General features: G+C 42.0%; 1 protein-coding gene across 2 annotated transcripts in view; it reads left to right on the forward strand.

Annotated features, from left to right (window-relative positions):
- The first annotated feature begins 354 nt into the window (after positions 1-354).
- Positions 355-17,214, forward strand: part of CCDC138 (coiled-coil domain containing 138) — a 30,267-nt gene continuing 13,407 nt past the window's right edge. For both annotated transcript variants that reach the window (XM_044429541.1, XM_044429540.1), the window contains exons 1-11: positions 355-434; positions 1,965-2,025; positions 4,534-4,672; positions 5,881-5,999; positions 8,263-8,441; positions 8,537-8,695; positions 10,045-10,164; positions 11,525-11,602; positions 11,685-11,795; positions 13,320-13,481; positions 16,595-16,711. In XM_044429541.1, the coding sequence (XP_044285476.1) occupies positions 369-434; positions 1,965-2,025; positions 4,534-4,672; positions 5,881-5,999; positions 8,263-8,441; positions 8,537-8,695; positions 10,045-10,164; positions 11,525-11,602; positions 11,685-11,795; positions 13,320-13,481; positions 16,595-16,711 (1,311 nt within the window). In that variant the 5' untranslated portion in view covers positions 355-368. The remainder of the gene's footprint in view (positions 435-1,964; positions 2,026-4,533; positions 4,673-5,880; positions 6,000-8,262; positions 8,442-8,536; positions 8,696-10,044; positions 10,165-11,524; positions 11,603-11,684; positions 11,796-13,319; positions 13,482-16,594; positions 16,712-17,214) is intronic.

A 17,214-nucleotide genomic window follows, 5' to 3' on the forward strand; every position in this document is an offset into this window, starting at 1 on the left:
AAATAAAACGGAGAAGAGCAATGCATAAACCGCCTTGTGTTCTTTGCAAAAGAGTAAAAAAGAGATAAATGTAAGAATAAAATATACATAAACTGCAACATCGGACAGGGCAGCTGGGATCAAGGTGCTCCCACCGTTTCCACCAGCGCTGCCGACTCCGACTCGTCCCCCTCCCGTGAAGAGAAGGCATGCCCGGCGCTACAACCGCCAACGAGCGCGCCCGCCGCCTTGCTCGGGCCGCGAATAACCCGCAGCCGCCAGGCAGGACCTCCCCGCGCAGGCGCCTTCCTCCCTGCCCGGCTCTCCCCGCCCCTCGCCGTTCGGGCGGCTGTTGCGAATGGCGGAGCGGGCCGCGGGAAGCGGGGCGAATGGCGACTTCAGGAGAAGGTTGTCGCTCGGTCGAGCGCTGGAGGAGACGCTACCTGCCTGGAGAGGTGGAGGCCGAGCGCGGGAGGGGTGTGAGGGAGGGAATGAGTAGATGCGTGTTGTCACATTCTCACAGAATGCGGGATGGTGGCACACGTATCGTCGGAACTCCCGGCTGCAGCGTTTGAATGGCGGGTGGTGCTCTGTGCGACGGCTCTAAGCCTTGCTGTCTCGCCCATTGCCCGCATTTCTCTGTGGGCGATGAGATGAGATTGCGGTCGGCAAGCTGTACATGCTCGGAGGCATCTTGTTGTGTTATTGCTTTCTGTGTACAGACCCTCTGCCGAAGCTCGGCTCAAAGTAAGTTCGGCGGTTTCTTCCTGAATAAGGATGCTGTGAGCTCCTCTGCTTTCAGTCCAGGGTTTCGCCTTTATAACCGAAAAAAGATGCTCTTTTAGCCACTACTTCTTAGTGGGTGGTGCAGTTTATTTAGTTTAGCCTGGGGGTTGTTTCTAAGGGATGGGGGATCCGATGTTAGTCTCCTTTAATAAGTAATAAGAACAACACTGGCTGCTGAATTTCAGGCAAGTTACAGTAGCCTGCCTTCCAAGAGTAGCCGCTTTCCTTCAGCTTCGGTTAATCCTAGCGACAGTGACATACGCATTGGTTACTTCCCGATTGGATTTCTGTAACGTCCTCTACGTGGGGCTGCCCTTGAAGACAGTTCGGATACTTCAGATGGTGCAAAATAGAGCTGCCAGGTTGCTGACGGGGACTGGGCGTTATTCTCACATAATCCCAGTCCTCTACCAGCTTCACTGGCTCCCCATCGAAGTCCGGGCTCAGTTCAAGGTGCTGGTTATCACCTATAAAGCCCTTAATGGCTTGGGACCTGGATATACCTAAAGGAACGCCTTCTTCCGTATTCGCCCTCCCTCCCCGAGATTGGCAGCAGAGGCCCTCCTCCGGGAACCCTCCGTGAAAGACATTAGGAGGCAAAGTTCCCGGAGGAGGGCTTTCTCTGTGGTGGCACCCCACCTATGGAATGCACTCCCCAGAGAGGTCTGCCTGGAGCCACCGTCATTTGTTTTTTGGCGCCAGGCTAAGACCTTTTTATTTCAACAATATTTTAACAACTTTTAATATCATCTATAGGTTTTAATTTGCAGCCAGGGTGAATCTGGATTTTATTTGTACTATTTGTATTATGTTTGTTTATTTTATGTAAGCCATCCCGAGGCTATGCGATGGGACGGCATGCAAAAATTAAAATAAATAAGTAAGTAAGTAAGAGTGCCAGGGATTTGCCCCATCCACGTCACTGAAGACATAGGAGGGCTATCTGCTCTGTATTGAGCTCAAAATGTCTTATTTCGCCTTATCTCTCGACCTCCACCTCTAAGTCTAACCTTAGTGGTTTTATTAATGCCTTTTATTCTCCAGTTTAATGGAATTACTTTGAATACTTCTTAAGAATTTGAATGGAATGCACTTTTCCGCTATACTATAAACAATAGTAAAAATGCAAGCTGAGTTCGCAATAAATAGCCATTTAGGTATATGGCATGAAGAATTACAGAGCAACATTTTTCATTTAGGATTATTCTTTGGATATAGAAGAAGCCAAAAGTAAAAGTCGAAAGGCTTCAATATCTGCAGGTAAGTTGTTTAAAATCCTGTACACGTTTAGGGAATGTCAGGAAGAGAAGGACTTTTTGCATAACATTGGGCCCTAATGTATTTAAAGAGTTTGAAATTCAATTTGAAAGAGTTGAAATAATAATAAAGGAGTATACTAGATTTCAATCATGGAATATTTTAGGATGCATCTCTTTGATATTTCATTTCACTTTTTCCCTTTTCTTTATATCTAACTGTCCCTGCTCACTAATTTGTCTGGTCTTTAATTACCTTGCAAGGCTGCAGGCATACTATGAATGACTTTTTTAACCTTTGTACAGAGCCTAAGCATTCCCATGCATTATAAAATTAATAAGTTTCCATGTTGGTTTCTTAGTAGACCCTAAGAGAGCCTTTGAAGTAGACATTCTAAACCTTTATGGCAGAGAGTGACTGTTCTGTTGCACCTGAGAAACCCTGCCACATCTCTCTGTGTTGTACACTTAGATCTCATCCATCAACCCCCACCCCCAATATTTTATGAAGAGAGAGTTCTGAGTAGGTTGTAGTGCTATTTCTCCCTTCCCACAGGATTTTTACAGAGGCAATGAAGTAGCATTTGCAAAATCTCAACAGGAAGGCAAAACCTCATCCCTTTATTTCTGAATGCCATAGAGTTCATAGAGAAAGAGTGGTTTCTGTCCTTTATTGCCAAACTTTTTCCAGGGATGACTGGGTGAGGGAGAGGGGACAACAGGTTGGCAGGGATTAAAATGATGGCTATTAAGTCCACATAAGAAGTATACACTTCTGAGGTCAGAGCTTGAGCCTTCACCCCTTGACCTGAGGTTACTACTTCCATGGTGTAGATTTGTGGAGATTGGCTCATCCAACTTTGTAATTAGGAAGAAAACATGGGTACATCTTCAGGAGTCCAGATAGGTCTTCAGTTAGTCTTCTTGGATGGATTACTTGTGTCCTGTTTCAGAGATGGGACCAAAAAGTCTCAGGGTCTGAGCTTTGGCCATGATTAGGTCATCCTGGCCCTACATAAGGCAGTATGTATTACTGTTCAGACTAGAGTCAAGTCCTCCAAATAGACTCCCAGATCCAATCCTGCTGTCCCACACATATCCTGTGCTTTGTGGGGATCAGTCATTAATTTCCCCTTGACACATGTGGGTGGAAAAAATCACTGAAGCATAGCATTACCTTGGATCTCCAGCCTCTTGGATCTGCTATTTTCTCCAACTTCACACCCAGAAATCTAGGGAGGAGAGAGGCAAAAAGGTGCCCAATTTGGGGCAGTTCTCCCCTCCCTCACTTTGCCCCATTTTACACTGTTCATGAGGGCTTCCTGAGACTCCAAACAGATTCTTTTTAAAGGGGGCTACAGGGAGAAAGAAGGGATAAGAATTATTATCATCATCATTACATTGCATTTCTGTGCTGCCTGTAGCTAAAGCTGTCTGGGCGGTTCACTATATTTTAGTCACCCATCCAGATTTCAACCAGGCCCAACTCTTCTTAGCTTAGGAAGGATCAGGTGCTTCAGGTATATGGAAGTCTATTTTGTTTTGATTATGTCCGGCAGGTGTTTCATGAAACAGCATCTGTAAATGGGATGAATTCCCTCTCCCCACTGCATCTCCCTGCATACCCCCATATTTACTATGGAGGCTTGGAGGACCCTCTGGAGCAGATGACAGTGGAGGTGGGGGCTGGGGGGGGGGGGGAGAAACAGGAAGAGGAAGTGCCAAAGAAGGGATTTGCTTGTGTGATATCAAATGTAACCCTTTTTTCTGTGTGCTTTTTAAAGTTTGCAATTTTTTAAATTCATTTTCTATATTGGTTTTCTGTCCTAATGTATTTACTATTTTATACTATGACCTGTATCATTTTATTGGATAAAATAGGGGAAAACATTTAAAGATTCAATGAAAATGATATATGTTAAACATATCCAACCCTTTTTCAAGCATTGCTCTTTTTATCATAGGTGTTTTTCTTTACCTTTTATAAGTGCCATATCTCATCCTTTGCCCTTTACAGAAGAACAGAAGATCAAGAAATGAAGATAACTTGTCTCTTAGGAAAGGGGTGAAAAATAGATGTTGCTCTTTGATTTTCTGTTTGTATATTTCACACACATTTCAGTCAGATATGTATTAAATTGTACTCATCATCTTGCTTATTGTGAAAGTATTTCAGAATTTATTTTTAGGAAGCTCTCCTCCAGACTCATGAATTAGCTTTTTGTGTTTAATACTAAATTTTAAAAGCTATTTAAACAGAGTGTGGCTGCATGGAAAGTGCTCTTTTTATGCCTGAGTTATTGTTAAGCTATGTACTGTTGATTTCAAAACCTCTATAGATGGATGTTAATAGAGGTCCCCTTAAATGGAGGGAGAATGATTCACTTTTGGATTTGTAGCATCATGTAACAAGCCTTGATTTTTTTCATTCAAATGATTCATGCACATTACATACACGACAATCATTACTGTGTTTTTTTAAACCAACACAATGACATATGTTTTCTTGTAGATAAAATGGATAGTTCACTTGATGATACGATAGCTTCTTTGCTTATAACTTCCTCACAGTTGAAAACTATCTACTGTGGAAGAACGCATGACAAAAGACATTATTTTGCATCCCCAAAGAATTTTAAAAATTCGGATGGGTAAGAAAACCTCTTTATGTTTTGAACCAGTCTTCTCCTTTCTTAATGTAAATGCTATCAAAAGCAACAACAGACAAACCAACAAACCTAAATTTACTCCTTTTGCTCTGGGATTAGAGAAAAAATACAATTAGGATTATAAAATTAGGATATGGTAACTTCCCCCTGTAAACATTATTCATGTTATTTCTTTAAAATATTCCTTGGCCACCATTCAGGATGGCCAAATCACACTGGTAACCAGTGCAGCTGGTGCAGGGCAGGACAGTAATACTCCCATAATAGTAACCAATGCAGTGATTTAAAACAGCCCCTACCACAAAACTCACATTTAAAAAAACTGGTGCAATATCAAAAACAGCAACAGCAGCAAGCATCCTAAAAACAACAAACCTACACATACAACTGCAGTTACAATAACATTTAATCAAGAGAAAGTAGTATATTTCAGAGCCTGCAGTGATGGGGCCTCATGGAGCCCTGATGCTAAGTAGAGGTAAGGGTCTGCTGTAGAAAAGGCCTGCTTCCCTGTATTCACCCACGTAACTGTTTTCAAAAGTGAGCAAGCTAGAAGGGCTTCCCCTGCTGTTCTTCAAGCAGGCAAGCGCGTATGGGCAAAGGCAGCTCTTCAGATAATATGATCCCACATGATTTAAGGCCTTAAAGATCAAAACCAGCACTTCAGATTGCCTTAAAAACACAGCTGGTGCAGCATAGGATGTTATACGATTGGAGCACCTCACACCCAGCAGTGCTTGGACCATTGCATTCAGCATCATCCGAAGTACCTGGACTTTCTTCAAAGCCAGTTCCTCATAGAGCATGTTGCACTAGTGTGATCTGGATTTTAGTGGTGCTTGGATCATGGAGGCAAGTTTGGTCTTCCCCAGATAGGGTGGCTGCTGCTAGTAAAACATAGTTCTTGGACACCGCAGCCCCCTGGGCTTCCCTGGTTAGCAGAGAGCCCAAGAGGATTCCCAGTCCATGCACTTCATCTTTAAGGGGAGTGCAGCCCCATCTAAGACAAGCTATAAACCTCCCTCCAGAGTAGTTGGTGTCCTGGCTCACATTATTTCTGTTTCATCTTGGTTTATGTTTCAGCTGATTTGTCCTCCTCGTCATAAAGAAGGTAAAGGTACAAATGCTGAAAATTCCAGCATCATTTTACACTCTGTATGGCCGAATGTAATTATTTTGTGTTTTGTCAGGCCTGATGATGAATTGAATTCTCGGTATGTGTCAAGGGAGCTTGACCTACGGTCAGAGTTTACTGGAGATTCTCTTGGAAGTGATGAAATTGAAATTGGAGGCACATATTCAGAAATAGGTAATCAAATGTTTGTACTCCTAACTCAGCTTGAATGAGGTATTATTTTTTAAGGTATAGGTATACCTTAAAACTGATGAGAATTGTACCTGTTCTGCTTCTCTGCCACTTGATCTTCCCAGGCAGTTTAACAGCAAGAATGACAATTTAACATCCCATGCAAGAGTTGTCCAGTTCAGCTTTACTTGCATCTTCTTATGCCCTTTCTCTTTACTCTTATTTTTACTGGCACAGGTTGGCATTGGCCCTAGCTGGAAAGCAGTGTGGGTCACTTTCCTTATCTGGGAAGGGTAATTGGAGGTCTTTCTGCCAAGGGGGTAAAGCTTGGTCCTGCAGGTTTCTATCTTACCTCCCTGTGCTTTCATCATCTCCATGGCACCATTAAGAGATCATTTGAAGATTCCTAGTGGGGTAACCTAAATATATTTAATGGCCTCCAGTTCTCTCTTTTACATGCAATTCAGGTGAAGCAGTGGATGTGCTAATCTGTGTCTGGGATTAGTGTCTTGAATAAAGGCCTGTAAGTAGAATCTCAATGAAGACGAGAAAACAGGTTCTGTTGGGTGCTTAGTCTGTGCAGGAGGTTTTGTCCAGCCTATTCTAGTTGATTTTGTACCCGCTCAGAGGGTCAAGTTCACAACTTTGTGGGTATTCCCACACCCAGCTCTTTCTCTGGAGTGCCACGCACCACTTTGGCATTGAGCATTTTCCCTACAGCCTGTTCTGGACAGGAGCAGCATGGACACTGTTGTCTCTGCTCAGGAAGACACAAAAGAACACTGCCTTGCATGTAGAAGGTACCAATGTCTTGCACAGCATCTCCAGTTTAAAGGATCATTTAGCAAGACCTGTGCCCAAGAACCCCTGCCAGGCAGAGTGAAGAACACTGGCTTAGGTAGAGCAGTAGGTCAACCTGATATAAGACCACTTCCCACCTTGCTGATAACCTTCAAAATACTACTGTCTTGTGTTACATACAGAGGATCCTCTGAACACTTTGGAAACTGCAGTTAGTTCAGAGTAGGCTAGCTTGGACTGCTTGATAGCACTTGTTGCAGTGGCTTCCAGGCTGGAAACTTTCTGGTAATAGTTCAAGGAGCTAGTCCTTACATTAAAGCCCTGCACTGCTAAGGACCTGGTACCTGAAAGATCTTCCATTCCAGCATGCCTCAACTTGCATGTTTCTGTGACCTTGAAGACCATTTTTTCTACATAGGTTTAAATCAGACTGCTCCCCAAATATGCTTGGGAAAAATATGAACAAGCCACAGACATGGATATTTCTCTCCCTTATATGCAGCTTGCTGTTATTTCCTGTTTAACACTAGATAAAATTTGCCAGAACATGTGAATTAGTACCTGCCCTCCAAAATGGAAAAAAACCTGGCAGGGTTTTTACTCTGGCTTGGGAAGCAAGCAGCAACCAGAGTTTACTGATGTAGATTGAACAGCATGCAGACAAACAAACAAACAAATATGCATGCATGGTTAGGACAATACTAAAAAACAGAGGAGAATGCTGTGTGTGAAGAGCATGGAGTGAGGGAGAAGCATGCAAGCCTGTGGCTGATTTCTGCCTGTGGTTTAATGGATCATCTGAACTTTATTCCACAATTCAGCTTGCCATAGCAAGCGTTTCCTCTTCCTCTGGCGAGCGTTATGAAAGAAAGCCCAGCCTGGAGATGGAGGAAGAGGAGGGCACATGCTGTAGTTCTGAGCTTTGGTTCTGCACAAGGATGCAGAGGATCCTCAGTCCTCTCACCAGATTCAGGCTAGAAAGAGCAATAGAGGCTGGCTGCCCTCTGCCCAAACAACCTCCATAATTTATAATTAATTCAAAAAGAGAAAAGCGTACAGATTTTGTTTGCCTCTTTTAAGAGCCATGTAAGCCATCTGGTGAGAGTATTTGCTAGAGGGCAGAGCATAAACCTATAGAATAAATAAATGAGCAATCTTCTGTTTCACATGTATTCATGGGATAGACTTTCAAATTACACCTTGCTGGTACAGTTCAATTGAGCATTCTGTGAGATCTGACTTCCCTCCATGCCTATAAAATCACATAATACTCCTCATGTTTGCCTGTTTGGCAAGATATCAATCTATGTATGAACAATCAATCAATTGCTATGTTACCTAGTGATGCAAGGTTCTGGCAACATATAATCTTTGTGACAGTATAGACCTCCTCTTCATGTAATTGGCCTTTTGAAAACTGAGGACTAATTTGTTGAGCATGTCTGCTTTTGTTTTCACCTATTAGATATTACTTTGCCATCCACTTTGCGGGCTGGCATATGTTGTGATGATAGTACTGGTGATGAAGCAGTAAGAGAGAGTGTTAGTATTTCTGAAACCCAAGAGGTAAATGGGGAAACGCTGATACCATCTCACTTCAGTCAAATTTATCATGAATTATCCTCCATACATCAAAAGCTTCAGGTAAAAATTAACAATAATTCAAATTATTGAAAGAGTTGCTGCTATTTTCAAATAGGCAAATGTGATTTTTGCATTTCTTGTCTTTTATGAGGCAGCAGGAAAAACTTACTCAGCAAGAATATGCTTTGAAACTTGAAAAACGAGAACACTTCTTACACGAGCGAGAAGCCCAGCTATGTCGACATGAAGCTGCTTTGACCAGGATAAGGGATGTTGAGGAGGAAATTCATACAAAATTTGAAATTATGAAGGAGGTATTGTTACTTTTCAGGGTCTCCTTTACCTAAAACACAGTTAACCAAGGGGGGTACCAAACTCTATGATTGTGGTTGTTCCTGCCTACTTGTTAAATTGCTTACATGTGGGGATTTTTCTTCTGAGGGCGAAAAGCCCTGATGTGTGTACTGTGTATGTCGATGGGCACAGAACGTGACCTGAAGATCAGTCCTTCCCATAATGTATTAGTTCTCCACTTGCTGCCTTGCCAAGACCAAGCTTAGTCATGCTCCTTTGCCATTTACAGGTGATGCTAATTATGAGAGAAGAACCAATAAGAGAGAATAAAATGGAATCTCAGTCAGGGCAACAAAAAAAGATTTTCCACAGGGCACCTGAGACTCCATTTTTACTCTCTCCCATTGGTTCTTCTTTCATATATGTGCCTCTCCCTCTTGTTTTGGCTCTAGTTATGAGAGGACATAAGGAAAGGGGAGATTTCAGATGGTCAAGGGACATTGAGTTACAGAAGAAGCATGATTTAAGGGGGGCAAATGCTGCATCAGCCAATGAAGGACTGGGTGGCTGAAGCTCAGATGCATGCTGGTTATGTGGTGAATACATGAAGCACATAATTGTACAGGAGGTGGCCACAATAATTCCTTAGCCTGGTTCACAAGTAATGAGGTGAATGTCCCTTTCGGGCTTCTCTTTGCGGTGTCCATTTTGTATATTTGGGGCATGATGTATTTGGGGATTTGTTGCCATACCAACTGGAACTTCCAGGAGTGCGTTCCCATTAGGGGAATGCACTGCTTGCTTGTACAGACCACCAGAATGGGCTCAGACTTAAAAGGGTGCCAACTGAAGCAGAAAGAACTATATGTACAATTCTAGAAGTGTAACCCAGCAGTAAGACCAAATTCTCAGAAGCCCAGTTTGCATGTAATGAGAAGCCACAGAAGATTAATGAGGTGTCTTGTTGTGGCAGGAGTCACCATTTTGAATATATAGGGAATGGCAAGGGCACAATGTAGCTTCTCATTTCATGAGAACCTGATGAACGCGAGATGTTGGAGTGGCTGACAAGCCACTGAGAACCCATGGGCTGTTTTAGGGTTACAGGTGGTATGTCAGGCATTCCAACAAGCCACCCTTGCTGGATTCACATGTAACAAGAAGCTACCTGCCCAAGCAGTGTATTCATCTGACAAAGGAACATACTCTTGGAAATTCCAGTGTTAACATCCGTTAGAATTTTTGGTTTGTTTTTCACCTCATGCATCTTAATGGCCATGTAGACACAGAGGCTGGCTTTAACATGCTTCCTGAAAAGAATGTGTCAGTTTTGTTTTTTTAATATTCTTCTTTTGTTTATTTACGGTAGCAACATGAAGTTGAAATTAAGCAGTTGACTGAGGCCTTGAAAGAAAAAACAAAGGAAAACAAAAGGCTTAAGACATCATTTGAAACATTAAAGGAACTAAATGACACCTTGAAAAAACAGGCAAGCACGATTTTGACAAACCATGAATCAAACAGTATAAATGCTATGAAAAGAATGTTTTAGAAGGTTCTATAGTGCTAAACAATTAACATAATTTATGTGGTAAGAAATAGAGTTGCCAGAAGTTATACATTCAGTGCTAACTCACACTAATTTACCCTAAGACATGATAACATCCTTTAAAAATGTTGCCCTCTTCAAAAAGCCTTGGAATTCATTTAAAAATCACTTTGGAGTAGCTTAATGGCTTTTGCTGTTGTTTTGGTTTTGATTCCAAGCACTTCTGTTTGTAAACTCTTTTGGATGATCACAGGCTTTCTGCCAATTAGCCACATCTGTTCTAAAGGGCTGGTGCGTCTAAAGACATTCTTGGGGAGCCCTAGCCATTTGTGGCTCTTGAAAGCATTTATTGCATGTTTTCAGGCAAACAAGTATCCATCAGCCACAATGAAAAGCAAGATGCTTTCAAGCTTGTGCCATTGTAAAATGCGAAGTGGCTGTTTGTCTTTCAACTTAGTGCTAAAAGAAAAAGAAACACTTGGAAACATCTTCCTTCCTTTTTAATAAAACTTCATATTTGCACTTGATTTGTAGCCATAAATTCTTGGTAGCCTGTTCAGCTTTCTTTATTCAGAGAGACGTGATGATTCTATATACCATATTAGGGTTAGAGAAACATGCATGCATGCACACAGAATAAAGTTGCATAGACTTGCAAGGGTACAGAAGTGTTTTTGGGTGGGAAGCCAAATTGCCCCCCTCCCCCGGGTCCACTGCAGGTCAGACGACATCAAGGGTGTTTGGCCACAGCCCTTGAAATCCACCTCCACCTTTTTTCTTCATGCAGAAAGGAGGCATGGAGAAAGGGGCTCAGGCTGTTCCAGGAGCTGCTGCTCCCATCCCCGCCCCGCCCCGCACCGCACCAGAGGAATCTCTGGGTTTCACAGCTTCCAGTGCCCCTCTGAACGCCGGGTCATATGAAGCTACTGGAGCCATGCTGGGGATAGCAACCACTGTTCCTGGCAAGGGCCACACGTGGCTGTCCCTCAGCACATGATAGCAGCAACATGTTTGTTGATTACATGCACAGCCAGGAATTCTGTTTATGGCACCTGCCAGCAGGGGAATCCTCCTTGTTATATCAGTGACAGCGGTGAGAGATGCCCTTCAGGTGGGTTCTCCAGGGAGGCAGGGCTTGGAGCTGTAGCCCCACCCTTCTGGAGGAGGCCCAAGAGGTTCTGTTGGCCTGATTTGTGTTCCCCAGTGAGCCAGATCAGGCCAGTGGGGCAGAGGTTCTGCACCCCTGACAAATGGGAACATTTACAAGGGTTAGTTCAGCATGTTTTTTGCTTCTTTTTAGTTAAGTGATGTAAGTGAGCAAAACAAGAAGTTGGAAGTACAGTCTCGAAAGGTACAGGCTCGTTTAGAGAATTTGCAGGTAAAGGTTTATTTTTCTATCTTATTAATTCTCATCTTTGCAAGACAACATCTATAGTTTCTTGTCAATCTTTCTTTTATAGCGAAAGCATGAATTTTTATCAATACAGAAGTCTAAAGAAATTCCCCACATAGCCCAAGAACATAAGATTGTTAAACCAGAAAAAGTTATAGCATCATCAAAAACTCACAAGGTAAGACCTAGGAATTGTAATACTGTGACCCAAATTCGAACTGAACAGGCATTAAGGGTTTTTGTAGTGCTTGTGGCAATTCAGTGGCAGAACCAACTACTCATATTAAATGAAAATGGTGTCCTTGGACATGCGGGAGTCCCATGTAAACAGTGGAGCGCTTGCATACGCAAGGAGAAGGTGATCTGGAGTTAGAACCTTTTATCTGGGTGGGAAGTATGTTCAATGATGAGCATTGTACATGCTGCTGCACCACCCAATAAAATGTAGACATAATACATTGTATTCTTTTATTATCAAATACATTTTCCCCATTTTAATAAACCTGTGATATCTTTAGCGTATGATAATAACCATTGTAGTCCATACGTGCTAAGGGAAAGGGAGGAAAATGTCAAGTCTTAGAGAGATTAGGAATTAAAACCTTTGGACTTCTCCAGGGGATGCACTGTGCACATTCACACATCACTGTAACCCACCCAATCAATAAACCAGTAGATGATCGGCTCACTAAAGGTTGTGTCCCCCATCCCAAATACAGGAGCTTGATAGGGCAGTTGGTGGTTTTTCAACTGGGGCATATGGCTAAAAATGCCCCAGTCAAAATAAAACATAATCCTGCTAGAAAAATGTTTTTGCTACAAAGGGGAAATCTCAGAATACCCCTTTCTTTGTGAAAAGTTCCCTTCCATGTTTGGTTTTTCTCAATAGCTGAAAAGAGAAACCAAAATGGAAGAGGCAATTTCTCTTTTCTGGGCAGTATCTGCCTTTGGTAGCAGTGTCCTAAGGGCATTGCCCCAGCCAAGTCATCAAACACCTAAGTAAATAAAAACATGTTTCTGCACATTTTTAAAGGATTCTGACCCCTCCTTGGTGTCTTGAACAGGCAGTCAGTTGCTGTCAAAATCGTGAAAATGCAGTTTCCACTTGGCCAGAGCAGCAAGTATTATTTCCAAGTAGTTCCATAGCCAATTCCTCCTACCACAATGCAGTCAGTGGCTCAATTTCAGACCATGGAACAACCCATCATATATATAACAATTCTTACAGCAGCCCAGTGGTTCTAAGTGTGGCTTGTTGCCCATGAATTGGTCACCCGGGGAAATTGGTCCTGGATTACACAGCATGACATCCCATTGAAGGAAGCAACCAATAACAGGTTGTTGGTTCACACAAAACTGTTTCTGGAGGTAAGAGAAAACAAGATTGAATTCTGTGGAGAGAATCTGTAATAAGAGCAGTAGAAATAAAAATGATGAATGTCCTCAGTGAAGGAAAGAACTATATTTTCAGTGGTAATATCACAGGGCATTTTCTCTGTCCATGTCAGGTTGGAGAAATGTTTCTCCTTCAAATCTGCATAGCAACATCACAGACAGGCAGATTTCCATATGCCTCCTGTGCAGTTTATGCAAGCCAGATGTGTGTTGCTGTGTGGATTGCTCTAGGTATCGTTTTATTAAAAAAAAATTAAAAAATCAATTTCTTCAACACACCCTAAGAAATTTGCTTTTATGTTTGCAGGTAGCTCTTAATTCACACGTCTATGACCTTTTAACACTGCTAATGGACTGGATCTCAGATCAGCACCTGAGCAAATTGATACTAGAGGAAGAGAGAGAAGCCATTCACAAGCAAGGCACAGATGCTTCCAACAGAAACTACACACAAGAGAAGTGTATCAGGGTAGAAGGCTTTTAAATCATTTTTTAGAATAAGACTTGTTTGTACCATGGATTATCTATTTGGTCATTGTGTGTCCAGCTAGTCCATTGAGTAAATTGAACAATATGATGCTCTAGGTCCAGACCTCCTAGTTATTTTATTATTCCTAGGCTACCTCTTACCCATACACTGTCCAGGTTCACTGGTAGTAATCACTGGTATAACCTCAAGTAAACTAATGATACGTAATTAGCATTCCCATTTATGCAAACTTTGCTTATCCTGATTTGGGTGTGTTCCAGGCCTTTCAGAGAAATTACTTCATGTAGTTGGGTAACATAAGAATAATCTTAAACTAGAGAGTGATAGTTACTTAAGATAAAAGCCTTACATAATTCAAGCCTCTAAGCTGCAACTGTGAATACATTTACCTGGGAGTAAGCCCCAGTGGACACAGTGAAATTACTTCTTAGTAAACATGAATAGAATTTCACTGTGATTCTGCACACATCCAGATATGCATGTGAGCTGTATCCCTATTTGTAGAATGGTGTATTTTTGTGCCCTTGATTTATGTGTGCAGTCTAGGAGTGGTGCAAGATCTGCTGTCAATCAAAACATATTTTGTTAAAACACATACAGACAACCCAAGGGTGACATTTTGCCCTTGTCCACCTAATGGGCTCCATGGTAACCTACCTACTTTTGCCCACTGCCCAGCTAAGGCAGGGACCAGATTGTGGTTTCTCTGCTATTAATAGTAGTAAAGAAATAGTAGTTTGGACCACCTCCTTACAACTCCTCCACCTTCCCCGTGATCCCATCGCTTGATCTCAGAAGGCAGGGAAGAGAGGTTTAAATCTTCCTCTTCCTGTGCTTTGAGTTGTAAGCATACACGTGCGACTGTTAAGGCCAAAAGATTTCCTGTCCCTGATTTAATATAAGTCCTTGTACATAAAAAAGTAAATATCTAAAACATATTAAAGTCAGTACAATACCAAGAATACATGTCAAGAGTTGGTTAGCACATGAAATGTTAGCATGACCCTTCCATTTTAGCTGGAAAGCCCTTACTGCAGTAAAGATGTCATTAACTAGTCTTTGCTGCTATAAACAGTTTCCATTATAAACATGGACATCCTGGCCCAGCAGTTTACTCCAGGCACAGCACTTGCAATGCCTGAAAGAGATTCCCTGCCCAAGATTTTATCCCTACTTCTGAAATGGCTGCATTAATAGGAGTATCACTTACAAATCACTTGAAGTCGTAGTTCCCTTCTGCTCAGCACCAGTTAGGCCTTATCACGAGTGCATTCAGTTTAAGAAAGATGCAGGCAAACTGGAAAAGGATCAGAGGAGAGCAACAAAGAGGATAAGGGGACTGGAACTAATGCCTTATGAAGAAAGACTGAAAGAATTGGACCTATTAACTTTGGGAAGAGGAGGCTGAGGGGAGATAGGATAATACTCTTCAAGTACTTGAAACCTTGTCACAGAGAGGAGAGCCAGGATCTCCTCTCCATCATACCAGAGATCAGGGCATGGAATAATGGGCTCAGGTTACAGAAAGCCAGATTCTGTCTGAACTTGGGGAAAAACTTCCAGACTCTTACAGCAACTCAGCAATAGAACCAATTGCCTAGGGAGGTTGTGGACACTTCCACATTGGAGGCATTCAAGATGCAGCTGGACAGCTATCTGTTAAGGAGGCTTCAACTTGGAATCCTTCATTGAGCTGGGAGTTGGACCTGATGCCCTCTTGGTCAGGTCCAACTCTACTATTCTATGATTCTCATGCTGGTGTTGCTATTGCAGGGACCCCTTCTGTGGGCCATCCGTAAGCAACTCAGGCACACAGCACTACTTAAGGCAAAATAGTGCTTAGACAGAACTAGCATGCATGCACCCACAATGCAGTTTGTTCCCCCAGAATTCTGTCTGGTCTTGTTCTTTGGGAACTCACTGTGACTTGTTTCAGGTAGCTGCCTACAGAAGTAAGCTTGGCAGAAATGTCAGCAACAGCTGTTTTGAGCATGTTATTCCTCATTCACACCTTAGCACCTAGAATCAACAGCACCCACTCTGTGGGACTGACAGTCCCTCTCCTTCTCCAGCTGGAGACATCACCTAAGATAACATTATCACTTAATTGCTCCCAGTTGTTGTTTATTCTTATGATATGTAAGAGCTGGTCATGAGGGCCATTCAGAGAAACACTAGCTTTTGTGCTTTTATTTGGGTTTTGAGACACATCAAAGTTCCATAGTTCTTCTGCTGTAGAAATAGCAGCAAATATCAAGGTACTCTTAGGATATAGCCTCGTGCATGTGAGACAGAGAAGGTTTTACAGCTCCCAGCATTGCTGTTCCAGCATACATAGGATCTCACCCTTCCACAGCAGCTTGAAATTTCTTTTCCATCTAGATTAGTATTCATTCAACAAATAAAACTTATTTCAACATGACTAATTTTTCTGTGTATACTTCACTCTTTAGTTGTTAACCAAGTTATGCCCAACCAAGATGGGCATAAAACTACCACCAGTGAGGGGCCTGAAACTGATTTAAGTGGGAAATGGAGAAAAAAGGAGGGCTTGGAGAAAGATTGACCATTTCTCTTCACCCCAGTGGGGCTATCTACCAGTAGAGCTTTGGATGCGGAATGGCTCCACAGCCCCACTTAGGTTTTCTGTGTTTTCTATTGTACAGTTCAGGTTTGCCACAGAAATAAGTACTACAAACTTCAATTCCCCCCCCCCCCCGCAAACTTGTGTGGGGATTTTTTCTCTCTTCTACACCCCTCTTTCGTAGTTTTCAGAAATTCAACACCTCTGTTCTGGTGATATCTGACTGGCTGCTGATAGAAAGAGAATGCTAAACTAAATGTCTTCTTGCCTTGATCCATCAGAATTCTTAGGAGACTAATATGCTATTAGTAGGATTTAAATTCATACAAATACTCTAGGCCACGCATTATTTACAGTTTGGGAGTGGTATTACTATTCTGCTGTTTACTGTTCACATGAGAGTATAATTATAATGTAGTTGCCATCCACAACAATTAACCTAATCCAGAATCTGTTAATAGAACCCAAATCTTGAAAAAAATGGTTCCAATGTTTTTGTGTTTTACAGTTGTTGCCTCTTGTTGCTGAACAACTTCAGTGGATGCCCTTTGTGAATCCTAATTTGCACATGCATGTGGTTAAATTTATTTACTGGACCATAAGGCAGCTAGATGGAGGGATGCAGGTGAGGAATATTCAAATAAAATTGTTTATTTGCATTTAGAGACAAAACTTTCATTGTGAGAGATTTTGGATGTTATGGTATAAGCTTGATTTAAACATGCCTCAGAGGTATTATTCATTTTCTTTTACATATCGGATAACATGCTAAATTCACTTACATTCACAATACTTTCTGTAAGGTCGAGGATTCTGAATAGTCAGGATCAAGAAGGCTAGAATGTTTAACTCTAGACACATTGTTTTGAAGGACTGTTCATTGATTTTAATGTATGAATGACTTGCGTAATACTGCATTTTGTCACAAATCATCATTTAAGCTATTTCACCTTTTATTTTACTGCTTTGATGCATTGGAAAATACAAACCAATATTCAGAATGATTATGTACTAGATGGAAAATGGAACTTGGCTGTAACAGCTTCCTGCATTGAAATAACATCTTCTGGCCAGGCTCAGACTCCCAGTTCATAACATAGTGTTTGTTTAATGATTTCTGTACTTTAT

The sequence above is a fragment of the Varanus komodoensis genome, unplaced genomic scaffold (genome assembly GCF_004798865.1).
Source record: "Varanus komodoensis strain SLA01 unplaced genomic scaffold, ASM479886v1 scaffold2, whole genome shotgun sequence".
Taxonomy (NCBI): domain Eukaryota; kingdom Metazoa; phylum Chordata; class Lepidosauria; order Squamata; family Varanidae; genus Varanus; species Varanus komodoensis.